The 18,952-nt window shown below is 38.2% G+C and overlaps 1 protein-coding gene across 4 annotated transcripts in view; it reads right to left on the bottom strand.

Moving 5' to 3' along the window:
• The window catches only part of ppef1 (protein phosphatase, EF-hand calcium binding domain 1), a 209,986-nt gene that overhangs the window by 62,835 nt on the left and 128,199 nt on the right, over positions 1 to 18,952 (bottom strand). For all 4 annotated transcript variants that reach the window (XR_007934848.1, XM_051927109.1, XM_051927111.1 and 1 more), the window contains 3 exons: positions 16,155 to 16,269; positions 14,253 to 14,299; positions 5,974 to 6,140 (listed from right to left, as the gene is read on the bottom strand). Coding sequence is in view for 3 of the 4 variants with exons in the window: in XM_051927109.1 (XP_051783069.1) it covers positions 5,974 to 6,140; positions 14,253 to 14,299; positions 16,155 to 16,269 (329 nt within the window). In the remaining variant the exon portion in view is untranslated. The remainder of the gene's footprint in view (positions 1 to 5,973; positions 6,141 to 14,252; positions 14,300 to 16,154; positions 16,270 to 18,952) is intronic.

Below are 18,952 nucleotides of genomic sequence, written 5' to 3'. Positions count from 1 at the left end.
CTAAATATTCAGGGGTTCCAAGGCTAAAAGTGTATTCAGCTTCCACTGGGCATCTTACCTAACATAAATGCATTTAAGTTGTTTCATATTTTTTTCCAGGCTTCACCTTATGGGAATCAAGACAGTAGTTCTCATGGAAAGTTGGGCATCTACTTTCATGCAAACATCACATAAAAGTAAAACCCCACCACAAAAAAATGGAAAAGAAAACAAAGAAAAATTGAGGTTATTGAAGATTAAAAATATAATCATTCTAAGTATATATAGCTTATTATGAGCAGAACTGAAATGTAGGCACAGAACAGCTGAATTAAAAAAAGTGGATTTTCAGGAGATTTTCATAATGACTCACAGTATTAGCCTGGCACATTTCAATTGGTAAAGTATTCCAGATTTTTGGCGCATAACAAGAAGAAGATGCCTCACCACATCTTTTATGCTTCATTCTTGGAATAGTAAGCAAACCACCATTATAAGATCTACTGTTACCACTTGGAATGCAGAGAGATAGGTATTCCAAATTATAGGAAGAAGCACAGTTATTTAAGGCTTTATATAGCATTAGTAGTATTTTAAGTCAAGTACAGGTAACCAATGTACTGTAAGTATGCCAAGACTGGTGGGATGTGTTCAGATTTGCTTTTTTTCTGCATTCTGCACTAATTGCAACTGACTGCTGTATTTCTATTTAGTCCAGTTAGGAGTGAATTCAGTAATCTAGTTGATTAAAAACAACAGCATGAATTAATTTATTAGCTTCATGCAATATTATAAGAGGCCTGACTTTTGCAATGTTTCTTAAATGGAAAAATGCTCTCCTAGTAATCCTGTTAACGTGCGATTTAAAGTTTAGGTCAGAGTTCATGATCACACCTAAATTCTTTACATCTGCCATGATACTTGATGCCAATGGATCAAGTTTATTTCTAATACCCTCATTATTTCTGTGTTTACCAATGACTAAGATTTCACTGTTTTCCTTATTTAGTTTGAGGAAATTACTACTCATTCATTCAGAAATACAAGTAAGACACAGGGCAAGAGACCCCAGAGAGTAATGGTCATCAGGTACTATAGATAAATAAAGCTGCATGTCATCAACATAGCTGTGGTACTTCACCTTTAGTTTTGAAATAATCGGGCCTAACAGGAGCAAGTAGTTTAAAAATGACAGCAGGCCCTGAATAGATCATTATGGTACACCGTGTACAATATCATGAACTACAAACACTACAGATAAGAAAGAATTTTCTACCTGTTAAATAAGACTGAAAATTATTTAAGATACTTCCAGAAAGGCCCACCCACTGACTTAGTTGATTTATAAAAAATACTGTGGTCAATGGTGTCAAATGCTGCAGTCAGGTCTTGTAGAATAAGAACAGATACAGTATGTGGTCTGTGTCAACGTTAACCCACAAGTCATTTACTGTGTTAACCAGTGCTTCTGTGTTATGATTTGCTCTAAAACCTGACTGAAATTTATCAGGGATAGAATGTTTATTTAAATAGTCATTTAATTGCAGAAAATCTTCTTTTTCTAGAACTGTACTTAAAAGGTAGGTTAGAAATCAGTCTAAAGTTGTCAAATACAGTGGAGTCGAAGTTATTTTTCTTAAACGACGGTTTAAATACTCAGGCCTTTACACAATCTGGAAAGATCCTCGTATCTAATGATGGGCTTACTATGTCAGGTACACTACCAACATGACACATTATACACCTCAGAGCCTTGTTTGTAAAACCTGTTGAGACTAGGTCAAGGACAAAAGTGGAAGGTTTTAGCTGAGAAATTATTCTAAATAGTTCAGGTAAACCTATTTCAGATAGGGAATTGGATTTGGTGAAAAGAGCATGCTGAGATTCAACAGGATAAATTTTGGAGGGATGAATTATATTTCTATCCATCCATCATCCAACCCACTATATCCTAACTACAGGGTCAAGGGGGTCTGCTGGAGCCAATCCCAGCCAGCACAGGGCGCAAGGCAGGAAACAAACCCCGGGCAGGGCGTACACAAACACTAGGGACAATTTAGGAACGCCAATGCACCTAACCTGCATGTCTTTGGACTGTGGGAGGAAACTGGAGTACCCAGAGGAAACCTACACAGACACAGGGAGAACATGCAAACTCCATGTAGGGAGGACTCGGGAAGTGAACCTGGGTCTCCTAACTGCAAGGCAGCAGCGCTACCACTGCGCCACCGTATTATATTTATAATAAACATTCATTATAATATTTTGTGTTTGTATCAAAACCCCTACATGTTTCATTAGAAGTTATCAGGACACATTTTATTGATTGAATTAGATTTAGAAGATGATCAATAGTTGAAAAAAAACTCTTTGATTACCAGCATAAATATTTATAATTCTAGAAAACTACTTTGTTGTCCTCAACTATATTTGCCATTAATATTTCATTATGTATTTTTCATTTAGTTTTCCTCCAATTATGCTCAGACCTACAGCATTTTCTCTTAACATCATAATGATACAATTAAAAATAATAATACAGGGCTGTGCAATAGTTAGTACTGCTTGAAATTCCATAAGACTATGTCAGTGTTGAGATTACATCTGCTCTCTGAATATTTTGTGCTTTTTCTTCTCTGAGTATGTCAGTGTTCTGATTACATTCCAGTGAGATTAGACTCTTAAATAACCCTGTGTGAGTTAATGTGAATTTCCCCTTGGGATTAATAAAGTATCTATCTATCTATCTATCTATCTATCTATCTATCTATCTATCTATCTATCTATCTATCTATCTATCTATCTATCTATCTATCTATCTATCTATCTTAAGTGTGAGTGGATGCATGAGCTTCCATTGTCAGTTTCTATAGTGCATCCCATGATGCTGGAATAGGCTCCAGCTACTCATAACCCTAAAAATGTGTTAAACAGCAATGTAAAACGAATAGATTGAAAAAAATAAAACCCCATAAAATAAAGCAAAATCTCTTTTCAGTAAGATAGATGAAAGCGTCAGACAGAGTATAAGGTGCTGGTCCAGATATAGACCCTTAATTAATTTTTAAAACACACTCCACATAAGGACAACCAATTTTAATAATAAAAAAAAAAAATTCTCCAGGTTGTAAAACAGGGCATTTGTGAGGGGAATCCCTTTTCAGAATCCAGGTGCATTGCTTCTTTAATGCACCCTTTGCACAATAGCTCTTGCCCTTTTTAAAATAACAAAAACGCATTGTTATGGGAGATGAAAGCTCAATTATGAAACAGATAATGCCTCGCATTTGATACTCATTATTCTGGATCTTCTATAAAACTGCATACATTTCAGGAAATCTGCTGTGCTTCCTGTGACTCACTATTTGTGTAATAGGTTTTGATAAGATTCTCACAAGGACACCTCCATGTAACTGTGAGTTACTAAGCTGCTCATAGTAGACTGTTGTAATGTACAGTAAGCTATAGAGGAAGAGAGCAAATATAAATACATGAAAGTTAATTGTATATACCTCAAAATGTGCTGGAAACAACAAGAGCTAAAATACAATCTTCACCTGTACTTAGTACATTGAATATCCAGCTTGGGATACGCCAAAAGCGTTCATATCATAAATGAGGAAGCCTGCCGTATGTATGCCTTAGCCGGCTTTTAAGGTAACTTTCCAATTTTATTTTTTTTTATTATTTTGATTTTTGACTCCTCACCTTCTTCACCACTGCAAATAATCTGGTATCAAAAAAGGATGTTCCTCTTACATAATGGAGATGTTATTTTAAATTCTTCTCTTAAGTGACAGACCCTGTGAAGTCTCACCTTTGTCATGCAGCTGGTCCTCTTCCCCTTACAGCACTTCCATACCTTTGCCAGATGGCTAACCTACTTGTCTCTTATAACAAGGATGTATTTCAAGTTAGTTATGACTGGCATGATTTAACAGCTTCCACATTTTTACAATTTATGTAAAATTGGACATAGATTCAAAATTAAAATTAATGAAGGCTTATAAACCTGCTTATTTTTTCTCACAAAGTACAAAAAACATATTAGCCATGTGAAAGAAAGATTGGAGGTATATTAATTAAAAATATCTTTGAGAGGGTATAAATAAATGACTGTAGAGTTTTCTTAATAGTTAACTTTTTAAAACAATTCACATAACATAAAATCCTGCAACCTGCTTAATTCAGTTAATGTCATGTCAAGGGGAAGAACCCTGGCTGGAGTTCAAAATTCTATATTTTATGTTTCTTTTGTTCATTTTTGATTTATGTTGAATGTGTTTCATGTTACGTTTTTGATTATGTGTATTGTTCTTTGTTTTTGATTTTGTTTATGTATGTTAGCTTGCTTTTGTTATGTTCCATGTGTTTCGTGGGTGGGGCCACCCTATAAATCTGGAGGGTCTCCCACAGTTCCTGGTGGTTCATTGTGAATACACTAGGGAGTTGGTAAGTGTACTTGTGTTTATTGTGATTTTGTTAATTTATTTGATCTCTGGTTTTTTGACTTTCTTCTCTATTTTTGATCCATCCATCCATTTTCCAACCCGCTGAATCCGAACACAGGGTCACGGGGGTCTGCTGGAGCCAATCCCAGCCAACACAGGGCACAAGGCAGGAAACAATCCTGGGCAGGGTGCCAACCCACCGCAGGACACACACAAACACACCCACACACCAAGCACACACCAGGGCCAATTTAGAATCGCCAATCCACCTAACGTGCATATCTTTGGACTGTGGGAGGAAACCGGAGCGCCCGGAGGAAACCCACGCAGACACGGGGAGAACATGCAAACTCCACGCAGGGAGGACCCGGGAAGCGAACCCAGGTCCCCAGATCTCCCAACTGCGAGGCAGCAGCGCTATCTATTTTTGATGATTCTCTGAATATATTGTTATACATGGGAGGCAGCTTGTGGGCTCTGGTGATGGTACTGTAATTACCCACTGAGGGGGCGAACATTGTGAATTAATTCCTTCGTTCTTCCTCCAACTGCGGAATGAAAGACATACAATGACTCTACTGCTTACGTCACTTCAATTTTTTGCCGTCCTGGAGCCCACCATTTTCTGTTAAATAAAAAAATAAACCTGGACCCAGCCATCTTGCTCCATTTGATTGCTTGGAAAATCCCACACAAATATGGGGAAGATGTTGAAACGCAGAATGAACCCTGCCTACTGCATCACAACTCAAACTGTGTAATTTTATTATAAAAAAGTATTACACTTGCTTCTTAGCTATAACAGCTTCTTGATTTTCTTGTACCTTTGGGTGAATTGAACTTTCTAAAACCCTTTGTTATAGAGCTACGTGGACAGGCTGTTGACCCCCATGACCAGTAACTTGATTGATCAGCTTGAAAATGCTTTGTTTTGGATATACTAGATAAAACTGAAAAATAAATATCTTAATAAGTTTCATATGGAGCTTGAAATTATATGGTACAACTAACAAATGTGTTATATCATTTATCATAATGCAGCAACACCTGTCCTGTGATGATTTGCATCGCAAATGGCACAAAAATACTGAAGGAGTCAGCAAGTGACAAATGAACTTCTATCTTTCAAATTCTGACCATGTTAAGTACAAGATGGTATTACTTTATTTTTCTGCAAATTCAGTTTGTAATAATTATAGTGAGAAAGCAAAATGACATTTTTCATGATGATGCTGAAAAATATTTTTTATCATAAAACAGATTAATTAATTAAATAAAACTTGAACTTTGCAGTCTGCTACTAAATGAGTAAATGAGAATCAGATATCCAATACAAAATGCTGATATTTCTAATAATATATTTGGTGTATTAGTTAACCTTGTATGTACTGTAGCTAGTACTTGATCATTTACATTTATAAAAAGAAATGCACATCCCTGATTTACTTAAAGAAAATTAGGATTTTTAGCTTGTCACAAATATGGGGGCTTCAAGCTGTTACTAGCATAAGTGACTTTACATTCTACCATTTGGTTGCTCTACCTCAGGTTCATAATGTAGTCCTCGTGGTTTCCTCGGTTTAGGTGCATGTTATTGGGGTAGACCAATAAAAAGGCAAATAGTATAATTATGATCTCCATGGATTTCTTTCCTCTATCCACAAAATCTCCATTGAATAAGTAAGGATTTTCATCTGAGGGCAGACCATTCTGTAGAGATGAAGAGCAAAAAAGAAAATGTATTGAAAATATTGTATTGTATTTTATTGTAAGTATTGTTGTTTATTCAAAATTAGACAAATGAGACCAATGGATCACATGGGCTTGTGCTAAATAATTTCCCAAGTAAAATGCTACAATCTTAAGCATACGTTTCATAATGTCATGTCATTCTGAACTGCCTTGTCCTGAATAAGGTTGTGGGGGTGCTGAAGCCTATCCCAACTATCATAGGCAGGAACAAACCCTGGACATGGTGTGAGGCCATCATAGGGTGAACACACAAACACACACACACCCCAAGTGCACACTAGGGCCAATTTAAACCTGGCCTTCTTAAAGTGAGTCAGCAGTGCTAAAACTGTGCCACTGTTCCACCATAAATTTAGTAATAAATTGGAATATTTACTAATTTTGCATTCTCATTTTGTTGTGATATGAAGTGAAGAAGTGAGGAGGGGTTACGGACAGTATACAGGACAAACTCACTCACATCAAGCCAATTGAGAGCTGACAGTTAAATATTTTTTATGTGATTGTGTTTGTCCTTTGCTGGTTTCTATTATTATCACTCCTCTGAGGAGAAATGCAAGTTAGAATTTCATTGTACTATGTACCGTACTTAGGATAACAGACTTGAACTCGAACTGATCATGATTGTTTTTAGGATAGTAAAGCCCATATTCCCAACTTAAATAAAATTGTCAATCATTTGAGACTCTCACCTCCAAGAGGACATGCCCAACCAGACCATAGATCAGTTGCCAATGATTCCAGCTGCTCTAAACTTCAAGAAGACCCAAGGCAAGCTGGAACTCAATTACAGTAAACAATACGTTTTAGAATTTAAAAATGCCTTATGGCTTGCCCACCCAGTTGTTTTAAGGCTCCTATACTTCCCAATTTCTGGTGTGGTTTGTTTCTTCTGTTTGTGAAATTTACAATCAGTTTATGAACAGGATATCAACAAACAGCATACCAAGGTGAAGTTGAGCCATAGAGTGTATCTATTGCATGGCTCCATTTGGTGAAAAAGGGATGCATCTGCAATATTCCCAAATGTTACTCTTATGGCCTTATCTGACTGTAGTGGTTTATAGCTGAGTGTTATCCACTGGGAATCAGAATGAACATCTCCATATTTAAAGTAATGATTCTCTCCTGGATGTATGTTCTTTGCAAGTAATGAGGCAACAAAAGAGACAAGGAGAAAAGTCTTCACTGTCTTGCTCACAACAGAAGGCAGAGGATGTTGTAAAACTGAACAATATGTAGTGTAGTAACTTCAGCGTTATAGGTTAACTATGTGGTAGTAATGAAGTAGGATCTATGTTTTCACAGAAAGCTCATGAATATCTCCTTCCCTATCTACTGTATGAACACAAAATATCAGTAGTATGCAAAACATGTGCTAGAGGAACCTCTGCAACAAAATAAAAAGCTTTGCAAGCTGATATTCCAGATCACAAGGTACCAGTTAATGGTAGTGCTGGGAGGTATACTGGTTCATACCGAAAACAGTTTTTTTATTTTTGTTAAGATACGGATTTTACTTATACCGCAACATCGGTTTAAATAGCCTAAACAATGTTTGGAATGTGGCGCAGCGGGAAACTGTTTAAGGGGGGAACTTTTTCACTACTACACTGCTAAACATGCATGCAACGGAGTACATGCGTTAGTGGAGGTATTGAGCGGTGAAAATAGACAGAGAACATTCAGTAAGTAAACAAGGATCTCCTCTAGTCCGCAAAATCTTTCAGTTTGTTTCAATCTATGGGGAGAGACCCAAAAACCTGAAATAATTCTGGCAAATAGCTTAAGAATATTAATTTTATTAAAGTTTGGTGTGCACTGAAATGGGAAACTCTTATTTGGTTAAGAGTATTTCTTTAAATAGGGAACAATTTAAGCAGTATCCTCCACAATATTTGGGACAAAGACACGTTTTTTTATTGATTTACCCCTCTGCTCCACAATTTAAAATTACAAATCAAATAATTCAGATGTGATTAAAGTGCACACTGCTGACTTTAATTTAAGAGGTTTTGCAAACATTTTGGTCAAACCTTGTAGAAATGGTAACACTTTTTCAGTATGGTCCCCCATTTCAGGGTACAATAACGTTTGGGACATAGCAATGGTAGGTATATTAAAGCCATCATATGGAGTACTTTGTTGCATATCACTTGCTTGCAATGACTGTTTGAATTCTGTGATTCATAGACATCAACAAGTGCCAATGATCTTCTGTGGTGATGCTCTACCAAGCCTCTTATGCAACCATCTTTTGCTTTTTCTTGTTTCGGGGCTTGTCTTCTTAAGTTTTGTCTTCATCATCTGGAAGGCCTGCTCAATTGGATTTAAATCAGGTGACTGGCTTGGCCATTCAAGAATCTGACATTTTTTAGCGCTGAAAAATTCCTGTGTTGCCTTTGCAGTATATTTGGGAACAACATCTTGTTGTGTCATCCAATGAGTTTGGAGGCATTTACTGTAACTTGAGCAGATAAGATGTTTCTATACACCTTAGAATTCATTTTGCAACTGCCATCAGCAGTTATATCATCAACGAAAATAAGTGTGCCAGTACCTATGGCAGCAATACATGCCCAAGCCACAACATCACTACCACCATGTTTAACAGATGAGGTGGTAGGCATTGAATCTTGGGCAGATCATATTTTGTTTCCACACTTTGCTTTTGCCATCATTCTGATACAGGTTCATCTTTGTCTCGTCTTTCTAACATGACTTTTTTCCAGAATTCTTCAGGCTCTTTTTTGCAAACTATAATATGGACATCCTATTTTTGTGACTAACTAACTCTTGCAGTGTCATCTCTGTATTTGTGTTCTTGAAGTTCTGCAGAGAGAAGTCTCTGACACATACACATCTGCCTCCTGAAGACTGTTTCTGATCTGTCAGACAGACATTTGGGACTTTTTCTTTAACATTGTGAGGATTCTTGTGTCATAAGCAGTGAAGGCCTGCCTTGGCCTACCAGTCCATGTGCAATTACTGAGCTCACCAGTGCATCCTTTCTTCATACTGATATTCCAGACAGTTGATTTAGGTAATTGTAAGATTTTACAAATGTTTTTAAAGCTTTTATTCTTTGTATTCTTTGGCTTCTTTGATGTTTCATTTGCACAGCTCTTGTCCTCATGTTGTACAATGGCAACTACAGACTCCAAAGGGTTGAAGCAAGCCCAGGTATCTGATGCCTACACTAATGAAACAATGAAACACACCTGAGTAATCACAAATACCTGTGACATCAATTTTCCAGTATATTATGGTGACCTGAAATGCGGAGGACCATCGTATTATACATAGAATGTCTTCCAAATCAATGTAGTAAATAGCAGTACATTGAAAAACTTCAAACCTTGACTGTTTACTTTTTATTAGCTAGGTGAACTCTTAAAAACAGAACTATTTAAAACTCTTAGGACTGACAAGTCAAGTTCAATTGAATAGACTGTTCTCATTAACAATTTTCTTATACATTATGTCCCGGGTACATTAACATTTGAAAAGATAAAGATACTATTACAATACTGTATCTATATCAAAAAATGCAAACGAAAACAGGAAGATGGTTTTCCTTTGCTGAATTACCTCTCAATAAAAACAACCTGTTGTAATTCATTGTGAAGGGAATGGGGTAAGCTGGAGAAGCCGAGTAATTACCAAATTTTATAATTACGGAAGTTTATTAATAAAGTAAGTTATGTTAAGAAATGGACTAATTAATGCAATTAACTCAAAATATTTAACAAGAAATGAACAACAAGGGAAACTTCTCAAATAAACTCGGAATCAAGCAGAAATTAAAAATGGCAGGGACAGAACAGGCTAAAGAAAAGGTACAAAATTCTTGACAAAAAGGTATAAAATATTACTGTTAAAATGTGCTAAAAATCCATAATAAATATCTCAAAAAAGCACAAGACAAAACAAAAAAACAAAAATTTCTGGCCTATCTGGACACTTCACCTCCCACCACATTCCGTCCCTAACAAGCTCTCTTTTAATTCCGCTTTAGGTGGTGTTTTGCCATCCCTCTCACTAATGCTCAGAGGTAAGTGAAGCTTTCTGTCACAAAAGAATTCCAGCCCAACTGCCACAGCAAAAACTACCTTACATCCATAAGAAACCCTGGAGGTCCTCCAATTAGCTCTGCTTTTTTCTCCCCTCCCCCCATCTACATTCCTGACAAGCTTCTTAAAGTTTCTGTAAGTTTCTCCCGCCATCAACTGACAAGTGACCTGGTCACCAAGTCCCCTGTCACGTGTACTTAGCCCCTTTAAATAACTGAGCTAACTGCACGCTCATGCCCAACTGCTCACGAGATGGCGCTGGTTCGCGCACACATACACCTCCTGACTTCAGCGGACTGTCTTCCTATGCCTGTCTTGCCACTTCCAAACTCGAGTTACAGTATGTGTACCAATTTGCCTTGTGACCCTCTTGCTCTTTTCTAGTATTCTACAATTCCTGTCGTATTTCCTGGGCTTTTTTATTTGCATTCCTGACTAGATTCACTTGTTTTTTGACCTCACTTCATCTTCTGATTTCAATTTCCAAGTATTCTATTTCTAAGTATTAGTGCTGCCACCCTCGCCAGTCAGTGCAATAGTAAATCAATAATTTGTGAAAGAAGCTGTTCTTTTGCTTTTTATGATGAAATGTTTCTGATTAGGCATGACTAGACCATAGTAATGAATCAGACCTAGGAAAGATATCAATTGAGTGAGGTAAGATGGAGATTGCATCTTGGCAATTGTCCTTACGTTTTCAGGTGTCTTATAAGCACCTGCAGTTTCAAAAATGTAAGCAAGGTATTCCAATGAATCTGTGAAAAAGTCAGCTTACAATTCATATTTTTCAAGGCACGCGGCCGCCATTGCATCCAAATGTTCTATGTGCTCAGCATGAGAAAACTCGGTCTAGTAGTGCATCTTAAGTAGCCTGTCAAACATCTGATCCATAGCTCTCTGAAGTTGAACTGGAGCTGAAACAATCCCAAATGGATGATGATTTTACCCACATATCCCTGTCTGAATTGTGAACTTGAAGAATTCTTCAATTTCTGATGGAATCTCACTATTTACAGGAATGCTCAAGTTTGTTTTAGTTTTAGTTTTCTTGCTGTTTATATATGATTATTTTTCTGTCTGCTTGTTATTTTATTTATTATCTTTTACTTTATTATGTTAATGATAAAAGTATTTGTTTTTTATGTAATACCTTGCTGTGTTTACATTGAGCCTAATTGGCAGGACCCCCTGGCACCACAGCTGGGTAACCTACCCCTGTTTTGTAAAAGCATGCAACTCTTGCAGTAAGGTACATCAGCATTGGTTGGTTCATTTTGGAATCTTTTTTGTAAGTGCTTCTTTTCTGTTTTTTCATGTGTTTGAAATTGAACTTAATTAAAATTAAGTTTTTTGGATTGTAGACTGGTTTTGTTTTTGCTTTGATTTGCTTTTTTGTTATTAGAATCAGAGGGGTTCTAGTTCCAGTCATGGTGTTCTGAGTATAAAAGCCCTTGTTTCTGTTTAGTAGGCCTGTGCACGCCAAAACTGTGTTTCATGATTTCAGGGTATGATAACCCTTTATAGTAAGTTTCATTTGAGACCAACATCTAGAAGTAAATCCACCATTTTTTCAAGTTAAGAGTGCTAGGCATGTCATAACGCCCATCAATTTTTGGTCTTACAGTGATTTGTGAATGTTCTGTTGTGTATGACACTTGACACAGTGTGAGCTCAGAATCATTGGTCATCTTGCTTGTCTCCACATATAGTAGATACTGTTATGCGTATGCACATAGGAAGCAGTTTAAAAACTCTGGTGATGGTAATTACCCACCAAACCAGGGTTTGCCGCTGTGGACTAATGCTTTCTCTCTTCCTCCAACTGCAAAATGGAAGACTGACTCCCACTCCACTACTGCAGTCACTTCTGTTTTCTGCCCTCCTAGACCAGCCCTTTCCTGCCGAGTTACCATATATCCCCCAGAACTGGCCATGTTGGCTTCAGTTCTATTTTGAGCTCTCATCTGAAAAAACGCATCCACAACTTGTTGCATGTTTTTTTGTGTTTTCTATTTTTGCAATTATATGGGGTCACCAAGGTGCTGCCCCAAATGTTTAACGTTTTTGTGTCTCTTCTTTACAACACATTTATTTTTATCATAGCCATTTATCTTATTGTTTCTTGGCTTCTGTCCAATTTTATTCTCTTTCACTATAACCTTTTTTGGTTTCCAAACACCCCCAATGTCTCCATTCTTGCCACATGTTACGTATTCCTGTGGTCATCATCAATATGATTTATGATTTGCTTCACCACAACATGTACACCTATTTTGACTTTACTTGAAGGCACTGGAATAATGTCTACCTTTAGCAATCTGCTAAGTTGCCAAGACTGCTGTGGTTCTGTCTCCGATGAGGCCACTAAGTATTTCCAAATTGTAGCCTCTGTTAATAAGGTGCTTTGTGTGGCTTCATCCACATACTGGCCACTGCCTCCCCCTTATTTTGCTTCTTTCTATGGAAGCGAAACTGCTCTATGATGACAAGCCAACAACAGGAGCTTCTTCTATATTCGATCACCTTACAGCAAACACTACTAAGTTAACCAGCTCACACAGATCTTTCATACAGCATCCTATTAGAACACATTACATCACACATTCTGTACATTAAGTAATATTTTCCTAATATAGTAATTTGCCTACTAGTAGTAGTATATGTTTAGTGAAAAGTGAGTGCGTGGACTGCACCTTTGCAGAAAGAAAAACAGTAATAAAATACAGTATCTTATCTATATATGTAATTCACTAAGGCCATGGCAAGCAAGACGTACGCAAGACTGAGCCCCGCCCACCAACAATTCACTAAGCAGCAGACCATGGCACACGCACTACAGAGCCAACAATTCACGCAAGAGCGAAAGCATTTGCCAAGAATGTTTTCATTAATCAAGAACGAAAGTCGGAGGTTCGAAGAAGATCACATACCGTCGTAGTTCCGACCATAAACGATGCCGACTGGCGATCCGGCGGCATTATTCCCATGACCAGCCAGGCAGCCATTACTCCCACTGGCATGCCTCCGCATAAAGTCAAACTTAAAATTGGTTTAGTCGTCATGCTTGTCAGAAACCTCATGCCAGCAAGAAGTCTCTGTAAAGGCACGAGACGGACTGTTCTCAGCATTCACCGCAATATACTGGAGTGTAAAACAATCACAGCTCCTACCTCACAAACTGTCCATATTCCCCAGATTTCCCTGACCCCATCAGATTCAAATTTGCCTTTTACTTTTACATGCAGACAATTTCCTGTTAGATTGGCCTTTGCAATGACAATTAATAAGGCACAGGGACAAACTTTCAAAAAGATATGCCTGTATCTACCAAAACCAGTTTTCAGTCACGGACAATTGTATGTTGCTCTCTCCAGAGTTCCAACTTTTCATTCACTTACAGCACACAGGCACGCGCGAGAGAGAGACACACACACACAGGCACGCGCGAGAGACAGAGAGAGAGACACACACACAGGCGCGTGAGAGATACACACACACACACAGTCACGCAAGAGATACACACACACACACAGAGGCGCGCGACAGAGAGAGACACACACACAGGCGCGTGAGAGAGAGAGAGAGAGACACACACAGGCACGAGAGAGAGAATCCTTGACCCCGACAGATTCAAATTTGCCTTTTACGTTTACACGCAGACAATTTCCTGTTAGATTGGCCTTTGCAATGACATTTAATAAGGCACAGGTACAAACTTTCAAAACGATATGCCTGTATCTGCCAAACCCAGTTTTCAGTCACGGACAATTGTATGTTGCTCTCTCCAGAGTTCCATCTTTTCATTCAATTACAGTCGTACCCTCAAACCCACCCCATTTGGACAACTGTGTCTTTCAGGAAGTGTTCACCCATTAATACATAATTATGCGGCGTATGCTACGCCGCGGGTTGGCTAGTGCATTAATAAAAGAGTTTGTATAGTTGTCTGGTTAAATTATATCTGCTGTGCACAGGAAAAAGTACAGGAATCATTTACCTTGTAAAATATAAGCAGTAAGTCATCAAGTTTTCCATGTAGATCACCTGAAGATAGAAGAAAATGATTATTATGTACAATGTTACACTCCAGGCAAGTATTAGGGTAAATTGTTAAAAAAAACATGCATTATGTATAGTCATAACTTTGTAAAGCAATGTGTAAATTAATGTGATACTTATTTTACTAAAGTAACAATATCTGCAGGGCAGCACGGTGGCGCAGTGGGTAGCGCTGCTGCCTCGCAGTTAGCAGACGCGGGTTCACTTCCCAGGTCCTCCCTGCATGGAGTTTGCATGTTCTCCCCGTGTCTGCGTGGGTTTCCTCCGGGTGCTCCAGTTTCCTCCCACAGTCCAAAGACATGCAGATTAGGTGCATTGGCGATTCTAAATTGGCCCCAGTGTGTGCTTGGTGTGTGGGTGTGTGTGTACCCTGCGGTGGGCTGCCCAGGGTTTGTTTCCTGCCTTGCGCCCTGTGTTGGCTGGGATTCGCTCCAGCAGACCCCCGTGACCCTATAGTTAGGATACAGCGGGTTGGATAATGGATGGATGCGTAGCATGCAATCAACTGAAAAGAACTGAACAAAAGTTAATGGGATACATTTAATCCTGCATATGCTGAGGGTAAACTTAATCAACCCAGTTTAAGGTCACAGGGAGCCAGTGATTATTGCAGCAGCACTGTAAGGCAAGAAGCAAATGTCATGGAGGGCACGTCTCCTTTGCAGGGCATAATTGCACAGCTCATCAGAAAAGAGTGTATTGCATGCAATTCAGTAACAGAAACATATTAATAAAGTGTCAGTTTAGTTTAAAGCCAGATATTTGCTATTGATAAAGTTGAAAAAATATGATCTGGTGGTGCAACAGCCAGTGTTCATACCACATATCTTTAGGGGCTTGTGTTGGGGATGGAAAAAGGGGATGGATGTTATTTACCTCACAGCATTTGAAGTATGTATTTTCTTAATTAAAAAGAAGTTGACCATTACATTTAAATCTAAAATAAATATTATTGGAGTTTATGTTCTGCTGTACCCATTGGTAGAACTAAAAGGCTTAAAATAAGTAGCACTAAAAGCTACATAAAAATGAATATAATTAAATCATCCTTACATGGAATTTAGAAGTAATTCCGGAGCCCTGCACAGCAGCACTTTCGCTACACCAGGATGTGCTGCAGGAAGACCATCAACAAGCACCTGGAGCACATCCAGGTACAACATAAAAGCGGCCACCTCACTCCATCCAGATAGCCGGAGTCGGGAGGCAGGAGACAGAGTTTGCGGGAGAGGAATGAAGGCAGTGAAAGAATAGAGAAGAAGAAAAGACAAAGAGAAGGACAAAAAGTGAAAAGGACTGAGCAATAGTGCTCTGGTTGGCGTGATTTTGCATGGTGCTGTAAAAGAAGATAAAAATTAAGTGTGTTTTGGGACTTCTTTGTGTCCTGTGTCTATCTGTGTGCAGGCTGAAATATCACGTTGTTCATAAAGGTTCATATATGGGGATTTATTAACAAATGCTATCCAGTGAAATGTGTAGTTTTTCATACAAAAGAAGGAACAGTGACACACTGTTATCCATTATGTTTTATAATAAGCAACTATATAGCATATTTAATTACTTTTTGTGAATAACGATTAATGTATCTAACTAACTTTCAAACGTAACATTCCCCAATACTGCTCAAGGTACAATTGTGCTTATTTAATTGTCACACTGTTGGTTCTGAGTAAACTTTCCAAAGCAACTGGCCACTGAGAGCCCATTAAACCGATATTCAAAAAAAAAATTCTGAACATTTGTTCCTAAAGCAAATAATAAGTCTACCAATTAAGGAAAAAGTAAAATTACATAGCAGCAGTGTAAGTCTCACTTTTTTAAAGAGAGCACAGTTACTTACCACAGACGGTTATTTGCCTGGTATAGGTGGTTGATAAATGAATGATATTTGGCATATGCTTCAGGAACTTCTTTGTTTCATGTAACAATTGCAGAACATATCGTGGATGGAGGGTCTGAAAAAAAAAAGGTTATGAGTGAATACCAAAACTAGAAGACTCACAAGTGTGTACATTAAGTCCAGTCTGGGACCAAATATGACTTACAATGTCTTTCAGGGGTATTCAATGCAATACGTCAAAAAGGGTAAGTTATTGCTTTTGATTTCATTCTAATAATTCATTTCTATTGCTATTCTGTTTATATTTTATACCTGACCTTCATGTGAAAGTGATGCCACTGGACTCTCAGCTCGTAGTGGCCAATACTATAATGTTATGTCAAGTCCAGTTGTGTGAATGCATAAGTTGGAGTATAATGTCCCATTGGCCAATTTATTTAATGGAAACTACCAGAAGAAAAAGGTTATTTTTGAGAATTCAAAAAATAACACAGTTTCCTCTCCATAAAGGTAGAATTCACATATTATTAAAATCTGTGGCAAAAGACATGGAAGGTTATCTTCAGGAGAACACCGAGAATGGCTTCACTTGTCCCTCCAGCAGCCCAATTGGAACAGAAAAGATGGGGCTAAGCATTATAGGGTGGTAAATAAAATTACTTTTAAGAAAACTGTGTTCTCCATTTAATTAAATCTTTAATTGACCAAGTAACCAGTGCTATAGTTTTTACCAGGTTAGACTTGAGAAGTGTATACAGCTCAAGTTGCATAAAAGAGAGTGACAAATAGAAGATGGCATTTACCAATTCAATGGGACATTGAGTACTTGGTTACGCCTTTTGGGGTGACAAATATCCCAGGCCTTTCATTTGTTAATGATATTTTCAGGGATATTTAAAAAAAATGTGTGCTTATTAATATTGACGCTACATTTTCCTACACATGTTCAACGTGTCTATGTCTTTCATGACTCAGAAGAACACATCTATATGTTAATCTGAAGAAGTATAAACTTTTAAGGTTATCACATTTTTTGAATTGACCTCAGCATGGACCCAACTAAGGTGCTGTTCAGGATGGGAAAAGACCTTAAAATCAATAAAGCAAATTTGTTGGCTTAGCTAACTAGTACAAGAGGTTTATCAAAAATTTAGTTCAATACAGTGTGGAGGATTGCCGGCTTCCCAGTCCGGCCCTCACCCCCAGGCCGCTAGGAGGAGCCCTCCGGACAGCATATTCGTGCCCCGAGTTCCAGCAGGGCCTCATGGACTTTGTAGTGTCGTTACACGGCCTTGCTGGATACCTTGGGGGCTGCCAGGAGTCGCTGTAGGGGGGCTAGTGGGCCCTTACATGCCCTATAACCCGGGAGTGCGTCATCACCACGTGACAGGAAGAAACGACGTGCTCCCGGGCTGAAGAAAGACTGTTTACCCTGACCCGGAAGGGGTAAGGACTTGGGGGTTTGGCCAGGAACCACTTCCGGGTCAGGGGCTATAAAAGGACTCTGGGTGAGCCCAGACATTTGAGCTGAGCTGGGAGGTAGGGTGGCAAGTGTCTGGGCGAGGAGGAAAGAGTTTATTATTGAGGATTATTGTGTTTATGAGTGTGGAGTGGAGGGTGCTTTGTGCACAGTATAATAATAAAAATAATAGTGATTATACTTTCACCTGGTGTTCAGAGTGGTACCTGAGGGTGTTAGAGGTGGCTCCACGCCTCTACTGCTACAACAAATATAAAAGAATCCACACGTACTTGCTGTATGAACAAAAGCACGTTTCTAAGAAGCTTGTCCTTCTTTTTAGATAACGGCAAAGTATTTTTGATTACAGAGGTATGCAGCAGCCTTTTATAAAATTAGAAAGAAAGAAGGTGGGTTGAGATGATAAAGCTAAAAACCTGCATATCACAACCTAACATTACTCTCTTTTAGACACACAGACACCACCTGGAGAGCCTGGTAGCGAACTGTAAATTGTTTATGTATATATTTAATGTATATAACCTGAAATTTTAGCAACCATTCTTAAATGACAATGAGCAGCAAAAGTCAGCATTAAAAATTCCCACACATCTTTGGATGGTGCACACTATATTCATTTCTCAAATATATATGGAATAACATGAAATTCGGACAAAGTCTCTGAAATAGAAACTAGTGAACAAAACAAAATAACAATCTTAAAATGGTAGTGATGACCAGCCTGGTAAAGACCTTCTACTCAATGTTTGTATTTCTAACCCCAACCACCCCTCTGCACCGGGGAGGCTACACCTGCTCTAGTATTGATATTGTGCAGAATAATACACAAAACAATCAGAGTGCAGCATGGCTGAGATGAAAATCTGATGCCACTGACAGCAGTGGAAGCACATTTTCAATACAGCTGTGAATAGATGCCCATACCTTGCACTTTATCAAGCTGATTGTATATTAATATTCTGAATCGTATTGTTCTTTGTCTGAGAGTTACACATGTCAATAAATGTGCACCCAAGTAGCCTTCCATTTTTAAACTTGCACTTTCTTGCCTTTCTATAAACTATCAAAATGGCTTAAATGAAGGCATTGTGGGTATTCCCAGTCCACTTTGACACAATATCCACAAAAAAGTCCGTAGGGTTTGCAAAATCACCTATATGTTCAATGTAAAGAACCTTAAAGTATGACTAGGCTCTAAGACCCTGGAATTATGAATGAATATCAGCTGCAACATATTGATTTAACTTAAACAACGTGAAACGAGTTGGTGATTGGAGACAAAGGCACAAAATTACATTTCCTTGTCACTTAATCTTTC

Source organism: Erpetoichthys calabaricus, chromosome 4 (genome assembly GCF_900747795.2).
Source record: "Erpetoichthys calabaricus chromosome 4, fErpCal1.3, whole genome shotgun sequence".
NCBI lineage: Eukaryota > Metazoa > Chordata > Cladistia > Polypteriformes > Polypteridae > Erpetoichthys > Erpetoichthys calabaricus.
Note: the sequence above shows the minus strand (reverse complement) of the source record. Positions and strands in the feature narration are given on the sequence as shown.